Source organism: Opisthorchis viverrini, assembly GCF_000715545.1.
Source record: "Opisthorchis viverrini unplaced genomic scaffold opera_v5_210, whole genome shotgun sequence".
In the NCBI taxonomy this organism is placed as follows: Eukaryota; Metazoa; Platyhelminthes; class Trematoda; order Opisthorchiida; family Opisthorchiidae; genus Opisthorchis; species Opisthorchis viverrini.
In genome coordinates this window covers 857712-881698 of record NW_008751866.1, presented here as the reverse complement: position 1 = coordinate 881698, position 23987 = coordinate 857712, and the positions used below count along the sequence as shown (strand labels likewise).

The 23987-nt window shown below is 46.8% G+C and overlaps 2 protein-coding genes across 2 annotated transcripts in view; one reads left to right on the top strand and one right to left on the bottom strand.

Annotated features, from left to right (window-relative positions):
• Positions 1-863: 863 nt before the first annotated feature.
• The window catches only part of T265_08279 (hypothetical protein), a gene marked incomplete at both ends in the record, with an annotated part of 25803 nt that continues 2679 nt past the window's right edge, over positions 864-23987 (top strand). Inside the window, 11 exons of the mRNA XM_009174027.1 lie at positions 864-1118; positions 1398-1561; positions 2917-2997; positions 3035-3215; positions 6470-6573; positions 11267-11526; positions 13691-13819; positions 16883-17095; positions 19227-19309; positions 19431-19599; positions 23311-23634. Of these exons, the coding sequence (XP_009172291.1) occupies positions 1450-1561; positions 2917-2997; positions 3035-3215; positions 6470-6573; positions 11267-11526; positions 13691-13819; positions 16883-17095; positions 19227-19309; positions 19431-19599; positions 23311-23634 (1656 nt within the window). The remainder of the gene's footprint in view (positions 1119-1397; positions 1562-2916; positions 2998-3034; positions 3216-6469; positions 6574-11266; positions 11527-13690; positions 13820-16882; positions 17096-19226; positions 19310-19430; positions 19600-23310; positions 23635-23987) is intronic.
• T265_08278 (hypothetical protein) overlaps positions 20155-23987 on the bottom strand; it is a gene marked incomplete at both ends in the record, with an annotated part of 10606 nt that continues 6773 nt past the window's right edge. The window contains one exon of the mRNA XM_009174026.1: positions 20155-20342. Coding sequence (XP_009172290.1) covers positions 20155-20342 — 188 coding nt within the window. The remainder of the gene's footprint in view (positions 20343-23987) is intronic.

The following is a 23987-nucleotide window of genomic DNA, read 5'->3' as shown; positions in this document are numbered from 1 at the left end:
GAGGCGGCAGTTGCCCATCCGACTTACTTTACTGGCTAGCGTTTTCGTACTTCGTTGCCAGGTCATACATTGTCCAACTTTCGGTCGTTTCTACTCGGCACAAGGCTGGGCGAAGAGAGCCCCGTGAGGCAGACCATCTTCTGGCATGCCAGAAAGAATGCCCGCTTTTTCATGAGCTTATGGACTCATAAAAACCCGTTCTTCATTTGAATATGAACTTCGTGTATTTGTCGAAGTTGTGCGAAGATTGTGAATTGTCTATTCAACTAACAGCCGCCTTCCGGGCTGCAGTGAACTAGGATATCGAGTCCGATTGAGTGTGATTGGATATCTGGTCTGAGTGGCACTGCAGGTTCTTTTTGATATATACCACTAGTGAGAGATCTCCACTGCCCATACTGTTCGTCCCACACAGTCAGTCTTGTTTAGGGCATATCGGCCTCGAATTCTCTATCGGCACCAACTGTTAGGTAGAACTCTACACGGATCACGCTTTACCACTCGTACTCAGGTGCTACTACGGCCGAGAAGTCCATCCCACGAAAGATTGGCGAAGAATTCGGGACGCTTGCCGGTATGGCATCAAGCCAAGGTCTGATTGGTCGAAAGTCTGGACTTATCACCCAATCATGACCAAGTATTGGCCGAATGCCGGTTGCCAATGTCGCATCCTGAACGCGTCAGAATTTCCGGTTGTTGCCGCCCACGCTACATATAATTATATATATATGAAGCCCTGTGCAACTGTTCCTGACTTCGTTTTGGGCGTTAATATACCTTGTGCACCTTCGGTGGTTGTTTTGACGTGAACGCTAGCTTGGGAGGTTCAGACCGAGAACTAAGCTGAGAATAACAGCGTTACTACACCAACCACTTCGCAGTTAAAACTAATTCTGGTGCGCCCTTCGTGGTTCCTAGTTCAGAAGTCTCCGAGAGTCGGCTCAGAAGTGATAGTCCTTCGGAACGAAACAGCAGCTTCTTGTGGCTTTATCGCCCTTTCCGCGCCTACCTGCCATGCTAACCGAAAGAAGCATGAGGGGCGGAATACTTCTCCGTTGCCCAAGTGTAGATAGAGGCCGTTGAGACGCACAGTTCTGTTTCGAACCACGGACCTCCCGGTAAGTAAGTTCGCGCCTCAACCACTGAGCCATCTCGAGCCATTTGTAACCTACGATCTTGGGTACTCAGTCTCCACCAAAAATTTCAAACATCAAGTCTGATTGTGGCGTGTGGTGTTCGTGGATGCATTCCAAACCATTTTTGCATGTGAGCGTCTCAAAGTCTAAAGGTTATCATACACGGTTCGGTCAACCGTTATGCAAATGTTTTTTTTTTCAAAGTTTACCTCATTTTACTGTCCGTAATTTAAACAGTCGATGCGCTTCATCACTTTTTAGCACGCACATTCTTCGACAACTTGCTCTCCCATTTGGGTTCGTGCCTTTCACAATGACTGATGGGACCTATCCGTTCGAAATAAACCTACGCTACAACACTCCGAGCTTTGTCGATTTATTCAGAAGTGCTTACCAGAGCAATGATATCTCGGATTTTCTACAGGGTGGGTCTTAACCTTCTGTGTTGTTTTTGTTTCTATAGAGTACTTTCTTTAATTTTATTACGGGACAGTAAGCTATAACCTCGAAGGGAAAGGAATAAGTTCCATCGTGTTGAGTGTAGGAAAGGTGTACATAATAATTGATCACCAACGACAGCTAGACACCGGGAGTTGACTTACCGTGGTGGCACTAGTATGTACAGCTGTTCTGTTTCACTGATTCCATAAGCGCTTGTCTTCAATTTTAACCTTCAATCAGGAACAAGATATCCTATGGACGTTAGTTGGATTGTAATCCTATTAAGTTATCACTTCCGACGCATGGCTCTATCTTATCTTCGCTGAACAGAGCTGTAGTGACTGGAACCACTGCACTTCGATGCGTTGTTTGTATGCTGGAAACTGAACTGACTGGGCTGGACTGAGTAGGCTCCAGAAGCTGCCTGCATGTATTGGTCCGTGTTTCGCGCCCGAGGTACGTTTGGCAGCAGAACAGAGAAACTGTACAAGAACGGGGCACTGTTTTCAGTGCTCAGTCGTAGGCGGCAATGCATCAGTAATATGTACTGATGTTTAACAATAGCTTTGACTCTGTTTGAAACTTTCCTGATGTTCGTTGGAGAAAAGGAATCCTGTGGCAGTTTTTTCATAGCCTTGTTTGAGCTTATTGAACACTGACGTCCAAGACCAGGAGGACAAATCCGAAGGAAAACCCAAATGACACATTCTCCACTCATTATTCAGTCCCATTCAGTCACTCCACCATGTCCAGGTGTGTGTGAATATCATAGCAAATCCATACGGCCGAATTATGATACCAGCGTTCGTAAATGCACTCACTGATTTCTGCATTCTTTCGTCAGTTCCGTGTACGTTCTTTGGTATCCATGCCTTGCAATCTTCATCGTAGGCGTCCACCGGCAAGCGACTCACCTCGATGGTCGCACATGTCGTCGAACGAACGACTTTGTGACGGAACAGAACCATGATTTAACGCGAAAAAAATGCTTGTTCATAGGATGCGGTAATCGCCATCGAGTGACCCATTGGCAACTGCTCAATTTGGAACCAGGCTCCGTAGTGGGACTTTTTATTTAGGATACCGCCACAATTTTGTCATTTTGACTATGCTTGTCTGTGCATCTAGGATGCCCGTATGCGTTTGGTTGTATGGTCTTGCATGGAACATCAAACTAGGGAACTACACTCCAAAACAACTGATCAAAGGCAGTCTGATATCCGCATGTCAGTTTGGCGAGATGACTTTGGTAGTGCAGTGTTTTGCAGTTCTGTTGGGTATTGGCAACTTACCTGAATCTGCACTTGATAAACTCTATCCGAATTCCATCTTTTTTCAGATGGCTGTAAGCTATTGAAGCTCCCATTCTCCTGTGCCGCTTTTGAAAACTTTCTGCAACCGAACTCTTCGGGGTCCAGTGGTAATTTCGGCGTTCTCAAACACAGCCACAAATTCAGATGGTTGCTTCGCTTCAGAGTATGAACTGATCAATAGGGCCGAATCTGAAGCCCGCCGGCTGCCATTCGAACGAAAATGTAATGATATGTTTACATTTAGTCAAAGTGTCGACGTGGTTAATTTAAGCTGTTCCAGGTCAACTGAAGCCGAATCACAATCCCTTTTCTTGGTTCAACTGAGGTACGTCAGCCTGTTTTTCCAATTTCTTCAGGTTCATGTGTTTATTTAATGTGTGTTTAGTATAAAAGCTATTACCAGCAAACTCATCTGCACTGGTCATTGCCGTCTTCCTGGATGGGGACCCCGAGACGGACCATATCAATGGTTAGGAACATTGTCAGATATGGTCTATTCGCGCCGTGAATGGCGCTCATGGATCCAAGCTATTGCCTCCCTGATTCACCCACTTATTAGTCCACCTACAATGCTGTATCCACGAACTAATTTATCAGCCCCTGCCTCCAATGCGCAGCTATCTACCCCACCTCCCCGAATCATCGGTGAACAAAACTGTGACAGCTACTACCACTACAACAAGTACGCGGTTATTACAGCTGACAATGATGATGATGGTGTGTTTAGTTAGAGCACTCCCATGTGCACTGCAGTCGTTCATTTTACTCGCGACACCTTTTACTAGTGGAACGAGGAACCAACGCGGAGAGAACAGCCGCAGCAGAACTTCGTTTTAGCGACCATTCTTCTACGCTTGTGGCTTTTGTCGGCCCCACCAGATTTCTGTTGTTATTACTATCGACAGACAGGGAAAGTCTATCCCCACATCAGCCACATGGTCCTTCATCCTATATTGAAAAGTGGACATAAACTGTGCATGTCGTGTTCTTGTTACTCCAGCACCCCTCACCTTTCGTAATCCGTGGCTTTTCTGTTGTAATCGTCGTTACCCCCGTAATCCAGAAGATCTGGTTAATTCTGTCGAATGAACTCAAAGCCTCAGTGTGTGTTCCCATAAATGTAGCTGCCCCAGTTGAAAAATAAAATAAATGCCATCTAGGATGGATCTATGTCCAGCGAAACAAGGTGAGTACTTATGTGTGTCTGTTACTCTGGTTGTGGGCTAAGGTAGTCCGGATATTCAGACCAGTAGCTCTTATAAACACAAACGAGTTGAACAGAGTGACGCTGTACCGAGAATGAAGCCTATGTTCACAATGTTGGCCATATCAACCTTGCAAAACTGTCGGCGATCCCTCAAGAACCGTTTCGTTCCTTTCTTTTATATCATTGCCGTCCAAGAACTTGCGCCTTGTCGTGATACTTGGGCTTTCTTGCAGCAGTATTATTTGGAGGTGCACTGTAAACTGGAACTTCATTCTTTGAGGTTCAACAGTGTCAGAAAGACCGTAGCAGAGCTATCTGCGATTAGCAAAATCGTATACGACGAACACCCGTGGTGCAAAGTGGTCAAACTTTGTACTGCGACAAGTGTGTTACGATAGTGAGAGACCTCACTCGGCTACTAGCGGCGACGCTGCCTTCTACCATGGAAGGAAAGGTAAGAAGCGGCCACTCACTGCGGTTGCCCAGCAGTCGACTTTTACTGCCTGTGCATTATCTGGTGCAGTCAAAGCACTCTGTAAACCTTAACTGTCTAAAAATGACAAGCCATGCGCAGCAGTATTACGAAACCGATGGTCCTGTTTATCTGTGTCCTCTGCCCAGATCAGCCTCCGCGACTAGGCGAATCAAGCTCTCGAGACGTCGATCCCGATGGAACCTCCTCAAGAACAGTGGACTGCTCACTGGATTAGGGCAACTGAAAGGCGCCGAAGACTTGAGAATGACGTGAGTTAGTGACGCAGGTGTGTGATCTGCCCACTAGCGACATTGAAACTTGGTGCTTGGAAATAGGCGATGATGTGAGTGGCTTAGTGATGCGCGAAGCTAATCTATTAAGTCTGCTAGCTCAAGAGGACACGGTCGAGATCAAGGTACTCGTTTTTGCTTCAATGTAACTTTTTCCCACTGGTCCGAAATCAGTCGATCCTCCTCCGTCTGGAACCGATGGGTTTTATTCACAATGTGTATCATCTGAAGCGCACTTAGCCCTGCATGAGTATGCTATAACATTCATTTTGAAATTGCTCGCTTCATTTCACTATTTGTGTCATACTTCTATCTTGGTGAGCCCCCTATCGTCATTCTGTTGAGGCGAATGTTGGTAGCGTAGGTGGCTGTTGCTTTGTTCGCTGAGCTAGGCAGTTTGGTTGCAAATGTTTCATCATCAATAGAGGCGGCGTCACTAGTGCGTTGTTAGGGAACGTAGCGATGGGGGTTGGTGGTTGTGCTTTGAGTAGTGTTGCGTGTATTGGTGCGAATGCTGCTAGCCGAGGTTAACTTCTGATCACGGGGGCTTGTTCGGTCGGCTGGTTGCTCTGTTATCCTGTATCCGACGGTCGATTGCCACGTGACCTTTGAGTTTGGCCTTCCCTGCTCCCATGCTCTGGCCGGTGCTGGAGTGCCGTGTGTCCTAGATCTCCCTGAGTTTCACTTTGTGACCTTTGTTGATGCAACTCCCAGGAGTTCCTTGTTTCTTGATTTGTTAGTCCTTTAGTGGGCTCTCATTCAGTATTCGGATTGAGATATTGTTCCTTTTCCTACAGCGATGCGTGAATTGGACCTAGTTCAATGCATCGGTTGATCTTTCGTGGAGTACTATGCTTCTAGGAACTCCCTTCTATGTCTCGCGTCTCCATATATCAAGATTCTGGATTTAATTTGTGCTATGTGGATATCAAGGGTAGAGGGTTATGTCTACTGACAACCACGTGTTACTTTATTCGTGTGCATAATTTCCTCTCAGTTTGTCCAACATAAAACTTGTAGTTGATTTAGTATCTCACATTGTTCCTCTTGGTTATCTTTCGGTCTTGAGGTCAGTTTTCTTAGAGTGACGTTCGGTTTGTGGGCTACGAGCTGCTAGTCTAGTTGTGAGTTCAAACGGGCGAGATGGCTCAAGTGGGTGGAGCGCGAATTTACTGGCCGGAAGATCCGTGATTCGAACCCGACCTCCGCCCCTCGACTTTCCCTGTCTAGGATTGGGCAACCTGACAGTATCCCAATCCTCGTGCTTCCCTCGGGTCGCATGGCGGCTAGGCACCGAAAGCCTGTGATAGTTGAACGATTTTCTCATCCTCTCACTATACGAAGAAGGCTGTTCTCCCTGATTCGGATCAAAAATGGTCCAGCTGTAGCACCCTTTCGGTTCCTAGCTCCCATATCATTTGAAGGGGGCACGAGGGCGGAGATGTTGCACGGTTGCTCAAGCCTGGACAGAAGTGGTCGAGATGCACAGTTCGGGTCCGAACCACGGAACATTGAGCCATCTCAAGCTCCCGGAACAAAAAAAACCGTAAGTGATTGCAATCTCAACCACTATTCGTTCCCTCTTTCCCATGTTTTAAACGTTACAGATCCTTTCTACTATCGAACGTTATTCCTTGGTTGGAGCAGTTGACCGGAGCACCGTTGGAAAAAGAGGTAGTGGACTTCACTTCGTCCATATACAGCACTAATGGTAGGCTGATTGTTTCCACTCGATTGGGGTCTATTGAACTATGCGATGAACACTGTATTCCTTCATCGTACAGTTTTGGTACATTTTTGCACTCGATGTAGGTGAACTTTGCCTGGTTACTCCCCCCCCCCACTGCTTGTTTGTTGTGGAATAACCAGAATAATTATACTGGGACGGAAGGGTTTGTTCAGGGAAAATAGTTTGAATAAAGCCTGAATGAATGCATGGAATACTAGCAATCAGCCACTAAATTTGGCTTGCGTTGGCAGGTTACCAACATTGTTTTCAGTGTGCCTATCTGATGTGAGAGAGGACCATTCAACAAGTTCGTCAATTCGGAACAGCGTTGCTTGCGCCGCTGGAAAGGATGAGAAGCAGACGGAAGACCTTGGCAGAACTGAAAAAATCGCTCGGCTGTAGCATCCTTCCGGTGCCCAGTTTTCATGCCACCCGAAGGAAGCACGAGGGCTGGGATACTGCCAAGTTGTCCAAGTCCAAACAGGAGAAGTTGAGACACAGAGGTCGGGTTCGAATCACGGACCTTCCGGTGAGTATATTAGTGCCCTAACCACTGAGCCTTCTCACCCCTAAACTGAATGGAGGAAGAATAACGCTTTGTGATCTAAGGTTTCAAAGATCGCAGCCCTCAAGGGAAATTTGGAAGGCCACACCACTTGTGTTAGTATTAATTTGTAGTCACTGAGCTGGGCGGAGTTGAATGCGGATACGAATATTGTAAGGACGATCGATAGCGGCGCAGTGACCCAAGTCCGTTTCAGTTCACAGATGTAGATGTTGTACATATACCTTGAATGAGCCTCACGGATTCTACCCAAATATTTTGCGAAAGAGAAATAATGTATAGAGAGTCCAAGGATGTCACGTACCGTCGCGTCTAAATAACATTGGTCCTTACATAGGCTCGCACAGATTGGGACCCAATCTCCGTTTCACCGTTGGATCCCGTAAGGTATACGATGACCGAACAGCTCTGTGTCTTCAGTTGCCCCCCACGATGGTCGTACCATCCTGCATACAACAAATGAGCTAACGCACTTTCTTCACGGCTCGATTTCTGGATTGCAATGTAGTTGATTGAACTATATAGGAAGTCATCTCTTGATGTGAGGGGACTTTCGGCCCTCAGCTTTGCAGGACGAATTTTGGGCTGCAATGGAAAAAATCCCGATTTCGCCGAAACGACCAAGTTTCACGTCTGGGAGGATTATCGCCTGGAGCAACGCGCGTCCTCATCTCACACGAAGAAAGGGAACACATACTCTAGAGGGTACCTGGGTGAGTGGTAAATTTCGTTGATAGCTACGAGTTTTGTAGGTACGCCGCTAACAGTCAAGGTAGCTCGAATTGCCAGGTCCTATCGACAGGCTAGTTCAAGACGCATACAGGCTGAACGAGGACATCTCTCCCTCCCATCCTAGTACCGTTGGTTCATGGACAAGCTCAAGTAAGACCTATGTGTTACAAACTGAACGGGCACGATCAAAGACCATACGCGAGAACCAATGCTATGACGCAAGCCCAACCACTCCCAGTGCCGAGGGAAGACCGGACCTTCGGAGGGGAGCTATCACTCCGTCAACCAAAGGCAATGCACACTCCCAGTGCCGAAGACCGGACCTTCGGAGGGGAGCTATCACTCCGTCAACCAAAGGCAATGCACAGCTGAAGCATCGTAGAACATATATATATATATATAGGCTCATACAAAACGTTTTGGAAAAATTCGTTACATGGTTCGAGAATTTAATTTTTTTTCAAACAACTGGCAATAATTCTACAGTTAAACGGCTTTTGGGGATATTGATCTCCCCAACACTATTGGACCTTATCAGCCTTTCAAAGGCGTGTCAGTCGTAGCAAGCCCATGGGATACTGCACAGTCTCCCCCGCACACCCAGGAAGAGGTCACAAGTCTGAAAAACCAGAAATGTCACCCAGGGGCACTTACTTCTATCTCGCTTGTTCAACAGACGCTTGAGATACCCACTTAGGGGCTTTACTCTAACTACCCCTTTATGCCAATGCTTTATGCCGATACTATGCTGTTGGAGAATATTCATTTTACAACTCATCACTAGTGCTGGTGCGAAAATTACTTCGGTATTCTGAACATTGTCCCAACTGAAGCATATGGCGATCTTTGTACGGGACATTCAGTTGAAGAGGATTCATCCGCTTCCGACTGTCTGTCATCCATTCAGAAAATCAGGTTGATGAAGAGTAGGGATGAACTCCCCAAATCCGTAGTGAACTGCTGGGGAGTTTTGGCCAATTTTGTAGATAGTGTTTTGTGGTAATCACTCCTGTGTGCCTGTTTCTTTTTTTGCGTAATTCGGGTAAACCAGCTGTGGTTTGCTGTCACCGCGTTCTTTTAGACGGGAAGTGCTGCCGGTCAGGACTGCACAGTATTCGGTTCGTCCACGGGAAACGTGATCGGAGCAGTTTAAAACAAATATGAACAGCGTAATTGACCCCGCTTCATTAGATGCGTCAAAAAATCTGAGGCGTCGATTAAACTCTGTGGTGCACCAACTGGACTGAACGAATGGAAACGGATGTGGTTGTGTTCAACAGTCGCTGGCTTTGTTTGCTACTTCGCAGGTCACACCTGAAGGTGTGCAGCTTTAACTCGCTGTAAAGACACTGTTAAAGCACACTTTGATCCATCTTGGAGCTCGCTTCTTCACAGGCTAAAGCTACGTTAATTTACCGGGAGACGGCATGTCGTTCGTAGGCAAGTCTGCTGTCTTCTATCATGTTACGTGGTTTCGTCTGTCAGCAAGACTCCTAAACCGTTTGCAGCCTTGCGTAACAACGCTTATTACCGGTGTTCGTGGCTTCAATAGGTTGGTCTGAATTGTATTCTTTGCAACCGATTCTTTATATTTTCCTCACATTTGGTGACTGGGATCTCAGACGAGACGGCCCAGTGGTTAGAACGCGAATTTATTGCTCCGACCTCTACTTCTCGACTTCCCCTGTCTAGGCTTGGGCAACCTGGCAGTATCTCAGCCCTCGTGCTTTCTTCGGGTGGAATGCAGCTTGGCACCGTAAGTGTTACAGCTGAACGATTATCTTTTTCTCTTTATCTCAGACGTTCTGCTTTGTCATGACGATCAACTGGAAAAGCGAAGGATTGCATTTGTCTGGTATCTGGTCCCTGATGATTGGGACGAACAAACAGAAGGAGGATGTCTGGACTTGTTCAGCTGCCAACCGGACCAGCAACTTCACGTACCAGTGGTGGCAGAGAAGCCCACGGTACCGATCAATCCATGGAAGATAACCGCCTCCTTGCCACCACGTCGTAACATGCTGGTGTTTTTCGAACCTCAAACAACTGGCAATAATTCTACAGTTAAACGGCTTTTGGGGATATTGATCTCCCCAACACTGTTGGACCTTATCAGCCTTTCAAAGGCGTGTCAGTCGTAGCAAGCCCATGGGATACTGCACAGTCTCCCCCGCACACCCAGGAAGAGGTCACAAGTCTGAAAAACCAGAAATGTCACCCAGGGGCACTTACTTCTATCTCGCTTGTTCAACAGACGCTTGAGATACCCACTTAGGGGCTTTACTCTAACTACCCCTTTATGCCAATGCTTTATGCCGATACTATGCTGTTGGAGAATATTCATTTTACAACTCATCACTAGTGCTGGTGCGAAAATTACTTCGGTATTCTGAACATTGTCCCAACTGAAGCATATGGCGATCTTTGTACGGGACATTCAGTTGAAGAGGATTCATCCGCTTCCGACTGTCTGTCATCCATTCAGAAAATCAGGTTGATGAAGAGTAGGGATGAACTCCCCAAATCCGTAGTGAACTGCTGGGGAGTTTTGGCCAATTTTGTAGATAGTGTTTTGTGGTAATCACTCCTGTGTGCCTGTTTCTTTTTTTGCGTAATTCGGGTAAACCAGCTGTGGTTTGCTGTCACCGCGTTCTTTTAGACGGGAAGTGCTGCCGGTCAGGACTGCACAGTATTCGGTTCGTCCACGGGAAACGTGATCGGAGCAGTTTAAAACAAATATGAACAGCGTAATTGACCCCGCTTCATTAGATGCGTCAAAAAATCTGAGGCGTCGATTAAACTCTGTGGTGCACCAACTGGACTGAACGAATGGAAACGGATGTGGTTGTGTTCAACAGTCGCTGGCTTTGTTTGCTACTTCGCAGGTCACACCTGAAGGTGTGCAGCTTTAACTCGCTGTAAAGACACTGTTAAAGCACACTTTGATCCATCTTGGAGCTCGCTTCTTCACAGGCTAAAGCTACGTTAATTTACCGGGAGACGGCATGTCGTTCGTAGGCAAGTCTGCTGTCTTCTATCATGTTACGTGGTTTCGTCTGTCAGCAAGACTCCTAAACCGTTTGCAGCCTTGCGTAACAACGCTTATTACCGGTGTTCGTGGCTTCAATAGGTTGGTCTGAATTGTATTCTTTGCAACCGATTCTTTATATTTTCCTCACATTTGGTGACTGGGATCTCAGACGAGACGGCCCAGTGGTTAGAACGCGAATTTATTGCCCCGACCTCTACTTCTCGACTTCCCCTGTCTAGGCTTGGGCAACCTGGCAGTATCTCAGCCCTCGTGCTTTCTTCGGGTGGAATGCAGCTTGGCACCGTAAGTGTTACAGCTGAACGATTATCTTTTTCTCTTTATCTCAGACGTTCTGCTTTGTCATGACGATCAACTGGAAAAGCGAAGGATTGCATTTGTCTGGTATCTGGTCCCTGATGATTGGGACGAACAAACAGAAGGAGGATGTCTGGACTTGTTCAGCTGCCAACCGGACCAGCAACTTCACGTACCAGTGGTGGCAGAGAAGCCCACGGTACCGATCAATCCATGGAAGATAACCGCCTCCTTGCCACCACGTCGTAACATGCTGGTGTTTTTCGAACCTTCAGCCTACTCGTTCCATCAGGTGGGTTCTTGTTGTGTTTGAGGTACCTTACTCGACGTCCAAAACGGAAATAAAGCAACCACGGAAGACCAACACACTTCACCCGAAAAATTTACCGCTTATCGTCACTGATCGTTACGTGTTGGGCTTCTCGTATACTATGGCATACATTTTTCTGTTATTGTAGACGCAAAAGCTAATGCTTTCGTTGAACTCGCTAATTTATAAAGTTTTCAGCTTACTGGGCCCGTAACAAACCCGAATCAGTCACACAGCCTCATAGGAATGCTGTAATTTGCAGTCATCCGGGTCTGTCACACCAACTCCCCAGGTGAATTTGGTCTCCCTGCGGGCACGAAAATCCCATAACCCAACGGAAGTCCCCCCCCGCAAACCCCGTGCAATTGGACAAAAGTTGGAACTACGACAGGCGCGTTTGCTGCCAAAATCGACAGCTTGTTGGCTGTGTTTGGCACTTTGTACGGTTGCTATAAATCGATCCTACTCCACATTGCACACCCTTCGCATAATGAAGTTATGGATAGCCAATTCTGGCAACGATCAGTCGTCCTTCGCCACACAGTATTTTGATATTCTTTGACCTCGGCAACCCATTTACCACCCACCTGAGTCCCTTTTCACAAGTTACTGATACCGTTGATATAATTTCCTCATTATTGTTGGTAGTATAGGAGCTACAGGAATACAACATTATTATCATCGACAGCATGACATCACTGTTCGACACCGTTGCTTCGCTGCCTTACAACCACGATTTATTTGAAAGCCTGATTGTGAAGGAAGGCATAAAGGTGGACGGGGAGGGGACTTAGTACTAGCTTACTGCAATCATTGAAGTGCCTACACCTGCAGATATTCACTTAGGCAATTTGGATGGAAACTGATAAGAACGCCAGGGACATCGGTTGGCAGCCATATCTTGCAGAGTGTCGAACCAGGCACTGTGGGGATCACGCGATCCCCATCCTAGAATGCGAGTAGCACCGACAGCACCCAAATGTTTCGTAATCTAAGTTGCCAAGCTATTTGTCTGCAAATTACGCAGAACGAGCGCGTGGTCGCGTGTGTTCCAAATACCAATTGGATTAAGGAACTGTTTGGCGGACATTGTGTCGTTGTACCTTGCGATCTATACTACTTTATGAGTCAGAGACATGGCATCTACGCACAGAGGACATACGGGTGATGTCAGTCTTTGACCATCGGTGTCTCCGAAGCCTTGGCGAGTACGATGGGTATATCGGGTAACGCAAGTGTGTGCCAGATAGTCGTAGGAAGAAAGAACTTTCCCGCAATAGATGAATTACTCTTGCTTCATAGATTACGTCGGTTAGGACATGTGCTCCGCATGCCATAAGAGAGCGTATTCCTTACAGAACTCTTTTCGCCCAGCTCTCTACTGAGTGGAAGTGACCAACAGGTGAACAGTGTATGACCTGGTGTGAAAACACTAACCAGTAAACTGAGTCGGGTCGACAACAGCTGCCTCCCTGGATGGGGAACCCGAGACTCGACTCACCACTGCTTAATAATAACTTTGGTAGAAATGGTCCACTCGCACAGTTGGTGACGCTGTTGCATCAGATCCATCGCCTACCGATTTCCCCTACTAACTGAACATGTCATCTCATCCGAGGCTTGGTTGTATGTCCCTCAGTCCTGTTTTCCGATGATGGAAGCTGTAGCAGCTGGAACCAGTATGTCTATGGTACACGGTTTATACCAGATAAATAGATTGACCGTGTCTCCACTTTTCCCGGGGAATGAGTTGACACTATAGTTCATCCTTCTTTGTATTTTTACCATGTATGATAATGCATCGCTTGCAAGCATGTTTACGGTGACTTATGCGAAATTTCGGACAGGTCACATGAACCTCATTCTTGAAAGTGGTTAACACCTTCCGTTCTCTTCTTTATATCTGATACACTGATGAAACATTAGTTTTCAAGCTTTCCAGCCATGGGTAGTATCTTTTTCAGGCATTAATGGAGCGGAATTAATCAATATCGCACAAGTTAGGTAAGGAAAGTTGGTCACCCTAATTCATGATTTTTCTACTGGGAAAAAGTTTGGTCCTCTGCACAACCGTCGGCATTAGATATCATCCCCTTTACATAGGATTTTTGCTCAAATATCGCGCACTTTCTTACCCTCTGTTCAGGTCGCAGAAAATCTCGGTGTCCGGGATCGTCTCTCGCTTCATGGATGGTTCCACGGCCCACCACATCCGCGACCTACAGATAGGGACCACCCAACACCGATCCCTCTTGTCTCCCCAGTACACGTAGAAGTGAGTTGTTGACACAAATCGCTCGCGTAAGGAACGTCTGCTGGTTCGTACTAGTTCTTTACCATTCTGCCCGCCTAACACTGCTGTACAATCACTTCAGTTTATCTGAATACAGCCCTATAATGAAGAATAACGAAATTAGATTGAGTTGCCTGAAGTACACTTCCAGTCATCTTGCAGGTTTGAATGAGAGCTGCCAATGGGGCAACCTTGGACAACGGTCATATCTTGCAGTGTCGCTACCCTGGAGCGATGAAGGCCCAATGGCTGTAATCTGGGGAAGCGCACACTGTCGACAGCTGTCAGACCTTGTAAGCTCTCTTTATCCCAAGTCACAGTTTGCTCACCTCTTAGAGTGTGTCACTCTGAATTTGGCTTAGGACACAGTGCCATCAATATTCAGACTCGGAAGGATGTACCAACCCATCCCCTCATCGTCTTCAGGTAGCACATGATCGGGTCGCTGGTTTCATAAACTCGATTTCCGTCACAAAACCAGTTCACTAATATCAGCCCGAACTAACTGTGTTCCCGATATGTCTTTATCAAGTTCCGCAGAACCGCGTCTGCACAGTGCAGCTTGCATCGTTATTCGAGTCAAAAGACCCTTGAAGCAACGAGATGCACTGCAGTATTAGTGAAGTTGGATCGAAGCAGGATAAATCCCCGAGTCCGAAAGACAGTACACTGGCTTCGCAAATGATTCATGTGGTGGCTGCCACTTGGTGTGGTAATTTGACTTTCACATCTATACTAGACATTACCCGGCGAAATTTCCTATCGATTGTCCTCTTTGCCCTTGCTGTCACCCAATTAAGTGACTCACCGGTCAACCCAAGACTAGCTGGCATCGATCCTGTTTGCTTGTATTTCCAACTGAGACAGCATAGAAGCATCTGTGTGATCGCCTTCTACCTTACTCTCTCTCCTTCTGACTTAGTTACGAATCATATCATCAACCGTGTTCACTTCGGCAAGCTGTTCCAATCCGAGAGTCCACAACGGACGATATCATCTCTAGTGGTCAGTAGGTTCTTTATTTCGAACACAAAACCGAATGGTCTGTTTTGCATGGAACATGTGGTTCTCACTTGTAAATCAGTGGGGGAAGTCTCCCTGGACTGGGGTCAGAGTAGGTTGCATGCGACAAGCTCTGTGTGTGCAGTGAGACTGGAGAAACCGTCAGATGGTAGTTCGCCCATGGTTGTCTGGCCCATGAGTCATATTGCAGCAGGGACGGGCGTACCTTGGCCAGTAAATCCTTTTCAATCTGTGTGAGGTAGGTCAGGTGAGGTGTGTGTAAATAGGGATGCGGCAGAACCAGTTTGGACTGAGTAAGTTTGGGCAAGTTGATGAGATTCTCGCACGCACTGGGATGTTGTTGTTCCCGGACTCCCTTATCTCGTGGCCGGATCTCCAGATTGGTTTGCCATAGTGTTGGCCGATTACGTCTAGCCGCGACATCGTTCAGAGGCATCCCGCTGCTCACATGGAATGTTTTTGAATGCAGTTTATTCGATCGATATTTGAACCTGATCACATCACATGTGACAATTAACTGTTCGTGTGTGTAACACCCTTCCGGGGTGCCACCCGTAGGAAGCACCAGGGCTGAGATACTTCCAAGACAGGAACAGTTGGAAGTGGGCTGCACATTCCGGTCGCCCCTTAGCCCTTCCTGATGAAAGGAAGAAGGCCTTCACTGTGGATTACCTATTAAAAAATTCCAACTGACCAGTTACAGACTGTTAGACAGGGAAGCAAAACTCTCATATGCATCTTGTTTATAAAAACTGAACATCCATCTTCTCTTGAACGCGTCTTCCTGAACTTTCCTGGATATCCATTGACTGTTGCTCAAGTCCAAGTAAATGCTACAAAGCAACTCCACCAGAGAGGCAAAGCGAATTTACAGGAGGAAAACGTACTACTCGCATGCCTTCCCATCAGTAATATCACCGTTATACTGGTAGCTCATGATTAATATAATAGCTCACGTTTTTTTATTCATCCCCCTTCTTTGGATAACAGCTCGCAGAACAGACAGTTCGATTTGAACAAAGTACGTGAAACAGTGTATAGTTTTCAGAAGGGTTCGAATGTCACTCATCTTCGCCCAACCGTCTGACACACCAGCCTAAAAGCATGGTCGCCCTGTTAATATCTCATTCAGAAGCGGAATTCGACAGCCTCCTATCGTGCTGTCTGTTTCCACCTTCCTACTTGCCTACCGCTTGTTTTTCGTACATCCCGAAGAAACGCAAATCGTGTGCTGTCTTGGCGCTGCTCGGTAGTGCTCGATACTCCAGATGAGACTCAAATGGGCCTCGTCTATACCACAACCCACAATTTTTTTTTCAATTCGGTTGTTAAAGCGGAGTATGTCTTCCCAGTTTATCCCTGACCCTAACTGTTGGAAGTAAATTTGTCGTCGGTGCTCGATCCAGACCGGCTAAAATGCAGACTACGTCTGTTCAATGAGCAATTTGAACGAAACTGTGGCAGTTACAATCACTGTACGACAAGTACGCGGTTATTACAGCTGACAATGATGATGATGATGATGAATTTGAACAGCTTTGGTGTTTGTTCCGGAACCTTGATGCGTCTTTTGTCTGTTTTGTCCGATTTTCACATTCTCTCTTTCGCTTCTGGTGGGTGATACTTATTGCGGTGGAATTCTACCTGGTCTCGACGCTTACCTGCTCAGTGTACATTGCTTATATTGATCTGACGGGTACCACGGTTTCGAGTGAAGTCGCTTCCAACGAATACGCATGTCCAAAAAAGTTATTGGATTTTTGCCACGTTGGAGATTATCACTCTCCATGGTTGTCAGCTCCAACAATAGCACTGACAGGAACTGTCTTCCTCGGTTCATCGTTAACCATCTGTCAGATACCACGAACAGTTATTTCTTAAAAAAGGTCCACGCGCTGTCCAACAGAGCGTCATCTTTTCCCGTATAATTCTTTGTTGCTGAATGATCTCTGTGATCTTCCTTAAGCCCCATCCATGCGCTCTTTGCGACTATTCGAATTTATATGACAACTTCGAAACCAGATTCTGAGACCTTACACTCCAAGTGATCCTAAGTCCCTGCAGCCTACCTCCTTTTGCAATGCTAAACACACTCTCTCCCTCACCTCGATTTCCGTCCAGGAGGAACTTGTTTACCGATGGATTAGTCCCATCTACCTGGATATGAAGCAGCAGTCGAAAATCCGACGTCGATTCATCAAGTCATCTGAAATTCAGCTGATGAATTTCCTCAGAGTAAGTTCCATTTCGATGCCGTCCCAGAGTAGGAAGCGAGCCTTTTCTGAGCAATTTTGGTTCTGTTGTCGACGTGTATTCTACTCCTGGATACGCTATGCATATGGTAGATATTTTAGCCTACCGTCTTCCTACCACTGAACTGGTTTCACTGCAGTTTATGCGCAACAATAAGATCAACATTTGCTGTCTGCATAGGACGAACGTTGAACTTTTAATGTTTACCCTGCTTTTCCTCATCGAGTGTGAGTTCATCTGCCTAAAAGAGAAAGAACGAAGCAAAGCATTCAGTTGTAGCACCCTTTCGGCGCTTAGCTGCCATGCCACACGAAGGAGGTACGAGGGCTGGGATACTGCCAGGTGGCCCAAGCCTAGACAGGGTAAGTCGAGAGGCAGAGGTCGGATTCGAACCACGGACCCTGCGGTCAGTAAATTCGCGCTCTTACCACTTGGGCGATCTCGTCCCCTAAAAGAGCTCTCATGACGTCTTAAGGATACCAGATAACCACCGCCGTTTGGCAGCGTTTGACAGACTAATTTCCAGCGCATACTGATTTGTCTGCTTGGCCTAATTGATAAGGTCGTGAACTGCCGTTCGGACAACCGAATTCGGGACCCTCACCATATTGGCTGCCTCTCTCGCCTTAAACACAGAATGAGACTGCACCCGTCTCCCTACACAAAGAATCAAGCAGCCCTTTTGGTGGTATGCGCAATGGTTTCCCAGTTGTCCGACTACCAAGCACATCTTCAACTAGAGACCTTATCTACCCGGTGTTGTCCTTGTGAGGATCGGTTCAGAATGGGTCCCCATGCCCTGTCATGGTCGCTAGTCACCGTATTCTAGACGAATTGGTGAGCGAGTCAGTTGGTGGATTGTCCTATCTCAAACTAAAGCCACTCATATGTTAGATGAGGGTCTATGGTGATGAACATGCCCCTACGTTCCAGATCTCCTTTGGGCGCTTTTGCATTCGATAGACCTGATTTGGTGGCTTTGTTGCAGGCATTTCTTCAGTCGATATCCTCACTAGAGCTACAGACCTTCTCTTATATGGCACAAACCGTTGATATGGTTTTGAATCAGCTGTGACACGATCGACGTACAGATAAATACCGTCACCACTAGCTAGTGGAGTTCGAAGCGTGATGCTCACCTGATACTCTTCCCTTGCACTCACTAACCAGACTGGCTCACTAAGCTGACATTTTATCCTATAACTACTGAACAACAATAAACATCTATGGTCACGTATGCTTATCGCTACACTCCACTACTCACTCATGATGTCAATGGCACGTTTTCAATCAAATTGCTCAGCGAGATAGCCCAAGTAGTTAGAGCGCGAATCTACTGACCGGAAGGTCCGTGGTTCGAACCCGACCTGCTGTCTCTCGACTTCCCCTGTCTAGGCTTGGGCAACTTGGCAGTATCCCAGCCCTCGTGCTTCCTTCGGGTGGCATGGCGGCTAGGCACCGAAAGGGTGCTACAGCCGAATGATTTTTTATTATTTAACTTGCTTAGCTCAGCTAACAAACTAACGACCATCTATGCTACCTTAGCTAGCAAAATTCTCCTCAACGACAAATAAAAGCGACGCTTTAACGCCACTGGTAACCCACACATTCATTAGTGGAGTGCGTTTGTCACAGACTTTACCGTAGATGACTGATTAGGTTTACGTCTTCTTGCTGGCCCTGTTTGATCTGTCACTAAGTTGGCTGCTTCGAGAGCCATTTAATCATCTAGTAAGTTTCTGGCTTGGACCCGACCGACTGGTTCTCCCGGTGCAAAACTGATCGAAGGTTTTCGCTGTACAGAGCATCGTGGAATTCTACTTTCTCTCAGTTATATGTTTCTGGCTAGTAATACCGTTCCGAAATAGAATCTAATATGTGACGAGATGGTTCAGTGGTTAGAGCGCAAATTTACTAACCCGAAGGTCCGTGGTTCGAACCCTACCCCTGCCTCTCGACTTCCCCTGTGTAGGCCTGCGCAGCCTCACAGTATCCCAGCCCTCGTGTCTACTTCTAATGGCATGGCAGTTAGGCACCGAAAGGATGCTACAGCTGAGCGATTTTTTTCTCCCAGGTAAGATTCCGTTTTACCTAAATTCATTATCTTTTGTAGGCTGACGAGTGGTCCCGTTTATGTCACGCTCTGGCCTTGATTAAACCGTCTGCCTGGATCAGATGTGGTCCCTTCAATCGAAAGTAAGTCTTTTTTTGAATTCCTCTCTCCTCCCCGTGCCTCTTCCCATGCTTATTCCGACACTATTGCAATGGATTCCGTCCGTTTCTCTTCTTATTCCCTCGCATCTTTTTTTCGGTACAGAAACTACGATGTACTCCGGGGTGTTGGAAAGTTCGACTCGTCAGAAGACGCCGCACCAGATGTTGTACGCGAACTCTACAGACTATTCCGATCCGAGGCTATGTTGGTCGTTCTTAGCGACCTGTGTGGCATTCGGTTACATCCCGACTCGTTGCTGCAGCAAAGTCAGGTGAGCCGCTCAGGAATCCTGACCATGGTACCCTCCAATTCGATCACTCTAGAGTAAACACCTCCCTGTCAACTTCGGTCTCAGCAAAATAAAAACTGGCCTGGACGCAACTGGTTTATTTATCGATAGCTATATGTTGCGTATGCCTAATCATCGTTTGCCGAAGAGGGTGTTGATTTCCAACGCCCAACTCATCGACAGCATGACATCAGCGTTCAACACCGATGCTTCACTGCCGTACAACCATGACTTATTTGAAAGCCTTATTGTAAAGAAAAGAGTAAAGGTGGACGGGAAAGGGACTTATCGCTAGCTTACCACAATCATTCCGAGGTTCCTACACCTCCAGACATTCATTCAGGCGATCTGGATAGAAATTGACAACAAGCACGCCACTGATATCGGTTGGCAGCCATATCCTGTAGTGTCTCTAACCAGGCACAGTGAGGATCACGCGGTCTCCATCCTGGAAGGCGAGTAGCACCGACAGCACCCAAGCGTTTTGTGATCTCCTTCGTACTCCTCTGCCAGGTCATGGGTTTGCCACCTCTCTGTTTACGCCACTCTGAGTTGGGCATGGAAAACAGTACTCTCTTCGGCAAACCATGGTTCGGCTTGCGCAACACATGTCCCAACCAATGCAGCTTCTGGTGCTGCGTTCTTGACAGCAGCACTAGTGTGAGAACTCTGGCGCCCAACTACCTTGAGGCCACTGTACAGCATTTTTTCGGATGAAGCCTCATCTGTTGAAGGTGATGAAAAAGAGGAAATAGCTAGCTTGTCACAAACATCCGAGATGCCTAGTCTTAGAGACGTGCACTCGAACATTCTGGACTAAAACGGACAATGGGAAAGCCACTGTAATCGGTTGGCCCCGTATCTTTTGACGTCTTTGTTCATGTACAAATTTTAAAAAAATAATAATCGTTCAGCTGTAGCGCCCTTTCGGTGCCTAGCTGCCATGCCACCCGAAGGAAGCACGAGGGCTGGGATACTGTCAGGTTGCCCAAGCCTAGACAGGGGAAGTTGAGTGGCGGAGGTCGGGTTCGAACCACGGACCTTCCGGTCACTAAATTCGCGCTCTAACCACTTGAGCCATCTCGCCCCCCTCATGTACAAACAAGACCTTGTGGATCCTATCCTGGGATGCGAACCACAAGGACAGGATCCAGATGATTTGCAATCTCTCTCGTCATCTCCCTCCACGTGATACTTTGCTTCTGTTTTGTACCATGCTCGCAAAGTGTCTGCTCCGCTCACCTAAATACACCGTCACCAAAATGTATCCTTTCTGCCGAGGTATTCAATACATTTGCATGATCCGAACATGAACTGACTGACTCAGTGACCGAATATTCGGACAGAAAAAAGCTTTTCATTAATTTATGAATGGATTGGCATCCTTGAGCGTTGTCTCTCGTCATATAAATGGCGTTGGCATTCATATAGACTCCTTAATGCTCGGCTATCTGACTCTTGTACACAAGAAAAGTCGGTCAGACTAATCGCAACTTTCTAAAGTTAGATGTTTTCTTTTTAAACCATTTTAATCAACCTTTGATAGACCAGATTTATCATGCATCATTGTGAAACGTTTTACTCCATTGCGTGGCCTGAGATATATGTCGCTCCTTGCATTCCACTGTCGCATGCATGAAAGTGTGAAGTGTGGAGCACGAGATAACGACCAAAGTTGCTTTTGCGATCTCTTTTTCTGGTCAATACAGATTAAGGGTTTTAAAAAAGGAAAACTGAGTTATACATACAGGTGAAACAACGACAGAACGGAGTTGTAAGTGTGAAAGCTGTTTCTTGTGGCCAGCATTTAAGTGAGCAGGCCGTGAGAGACCCCACTGCACGTACGAGCGCTTTCTGTTTGTACAAACTCGGGCTGTTTGGACGAATCTTACTGGCCTCGATTATGTTCAGATTTTCATGTTAAGCGGATGTTGTTAGATAGACACGCACTTTGTACCTTAGTCAAGAACGGTGTCAGCCAAGTGAGCAACCACTGCGCCGGTTGTCCGTCAAAACTCTACTTTTACAGCCAGATCAGCTTGATATTGGTGAGCTGCTAGAACCGTCGATGTCGATAGGCAATGGTGCTTTGCTTCAGTATGTGTAGTACTCATGGGAAGCGAAGCGACAACCGGGTTCGTACAATGGCACACTGTCGTCCTGTTTCGTACAGTCTTCAACTGAGGCTCTACATCTTTCACTCATAACCGCATTATCCAGCTGAGTATATGACTGGCTTTCCAGTAACTCTTACGGCTCCGGGAACAGTTGACATTCAGCTCACAACTAAATTATTCGCTCTTTACTATCAATGCACTGAACATCGATTCCGAATGGACCACCTGACTGCGCCTCTTCCGCCAGTGCCCTGTTGCTGATAGAAGCTGTCGCGGCATATCTCAATATAACCCGCATTTCTCAGCTCCAGGACTAGACCTTACTGGGGCATGTGCTTGAACGATAAATGGACACCACTGACCTGCATTGATCTAAATTGGATTGTGCGACTCAAGAAAGACTTGTTATTGGAATCCAGTGGGATAAATGCCTTCAGATCTGGACTGAATGCTGCTTCCACGCCATAGATGCATCGGAATCACCAGAGGCCCGAAGAACGAATGTGGAATGTGCAGCTTAAGGTGCACGATCAAAGTGAAATCTGGTGAGGGAGACACACAACATACATCAACAGGAAGAGTAGGCGAAGTTTCAGTAAGAAATGTCCATTCCCTTACTTGAAGAGGTGTACAGACACTGGAAGCTGAGGCTTGAATCGGATCTGTTGAGCTCAACATTCGATTACTTTGGTCGATATTTCTATATGGTAACTGAGACGCGGAAAATGGTTAGTGAACTGACCGGTGAATGGAGTTTGTCTGATGTATGCGGCCTTGGGCCTTTGAATTAAATAAGACAGTGCTTTTCTTACGATAACTTGACCACAATGTCGCGGATAATAGAGTTTTCATAGAAGACATTACCTGAAGCCAATGATTTACTTGTTTAGTCCCACATAGTTGCTGGGTACTGGTCTCGTTCATCTCTGACACCCTAGCTCCCATGCCCCCCGAAGGAAGCACGAGGGTTGGGATACTGCTAGGTTGCCCAAGCCTAGACAGGGGAAGTCGAGAGACAGCAGGTCGGGTTCGTACCACGGACCTTCCGGTCAGTAAATTCGCGCTCTAACCGCTTGAACCACCTCGCCTCCAGTACTGGTCTAGCCTATGGAACAGAGAATGAACCACAAATGTCATACTCATGGAGCCGCATCGGACTCTTGTAGGTTTTAATTGTATTTCAGCCGTAGTGGATAATTAGCCGTCGGTCAGGGTCCACCAATTGATGATTTTCAGGACCCACCTTTTCTAGTCTGTCCTTTCTCCTGTAAGGCCAAAATCCCTGATTCACCACTTGCTTCTCTCCTATCGGTTTTCACTATAAACCGCCCCATATTACCGTATTACGGGGGAGGAGGGTTTGCTTCTCTTCATCTGCCTGCTGCCTTCAAGCCTAGCTTACGTGATTAGACCTACGACGAAGTGTAACCCGCCAGTTAATCCCGCGGGATCGCTGCGGCTTTCAAGGCCCATCACCACGTAGTTGATTCCACAAGTAGTTTGTTCGTTATTGTGTTTTTCAGTCGTAGATTGCATCCATTCGGTGTGCTTCACGTAATTGTCTTCTTTACATCAGAAAGAGTTCAACGAACCATCAGCCAAACGTTCTCATCTGGAAAACGGTGAAAGTTGTTCTTCTTCGACACCCGAGTCGGAGCTAGCTAGACCCAGTGACCCTCAATTTCGACGTTGGACCATCGGCAGTTACACATTGTTGGCGGATTCGGACGTCCTGGACACCAGTTGGCGTTTAGAATCTACATTACATCTTGGGGGATATGGACCAGTAGAAAGTGATGATGACACTGAACAGCTCGATGGAAAGGGGGATTCCGTAAACCGTTGGCCGACTTCTTGGGGTGGTCATACGGTGTATATTGCTGATGGTGAGAAAGAGGAGGTTAGTATTCCAGTTTGTCGCACGATTTCACCGTTCTTATGCTGACTATCGCTTTCTACTTCCTTAGTTCATTTCTATTTTTATTTATTTATTTCGGTTTGAGAATCAGTCGGTTTGTTTGCGGTAGCGAAGAAATTATCGAAGATTTATTACGGATCAGTACCTCTCCACCATCCATTCTCAAATTAATCCATGGCATGGCTTTCTTACGAACGAAGTCACGGTGGTTCTCCCATTCTCGTTTGGGCGTTTAGCTGTAGCATCACTTCCGGTGCCTAGTTGCCATGCCACCCGAAGGAAGCACGAGGGTTGGGATACTGTCAGGTTGCCCAAGCCTAGACAGTGGAGGTCGG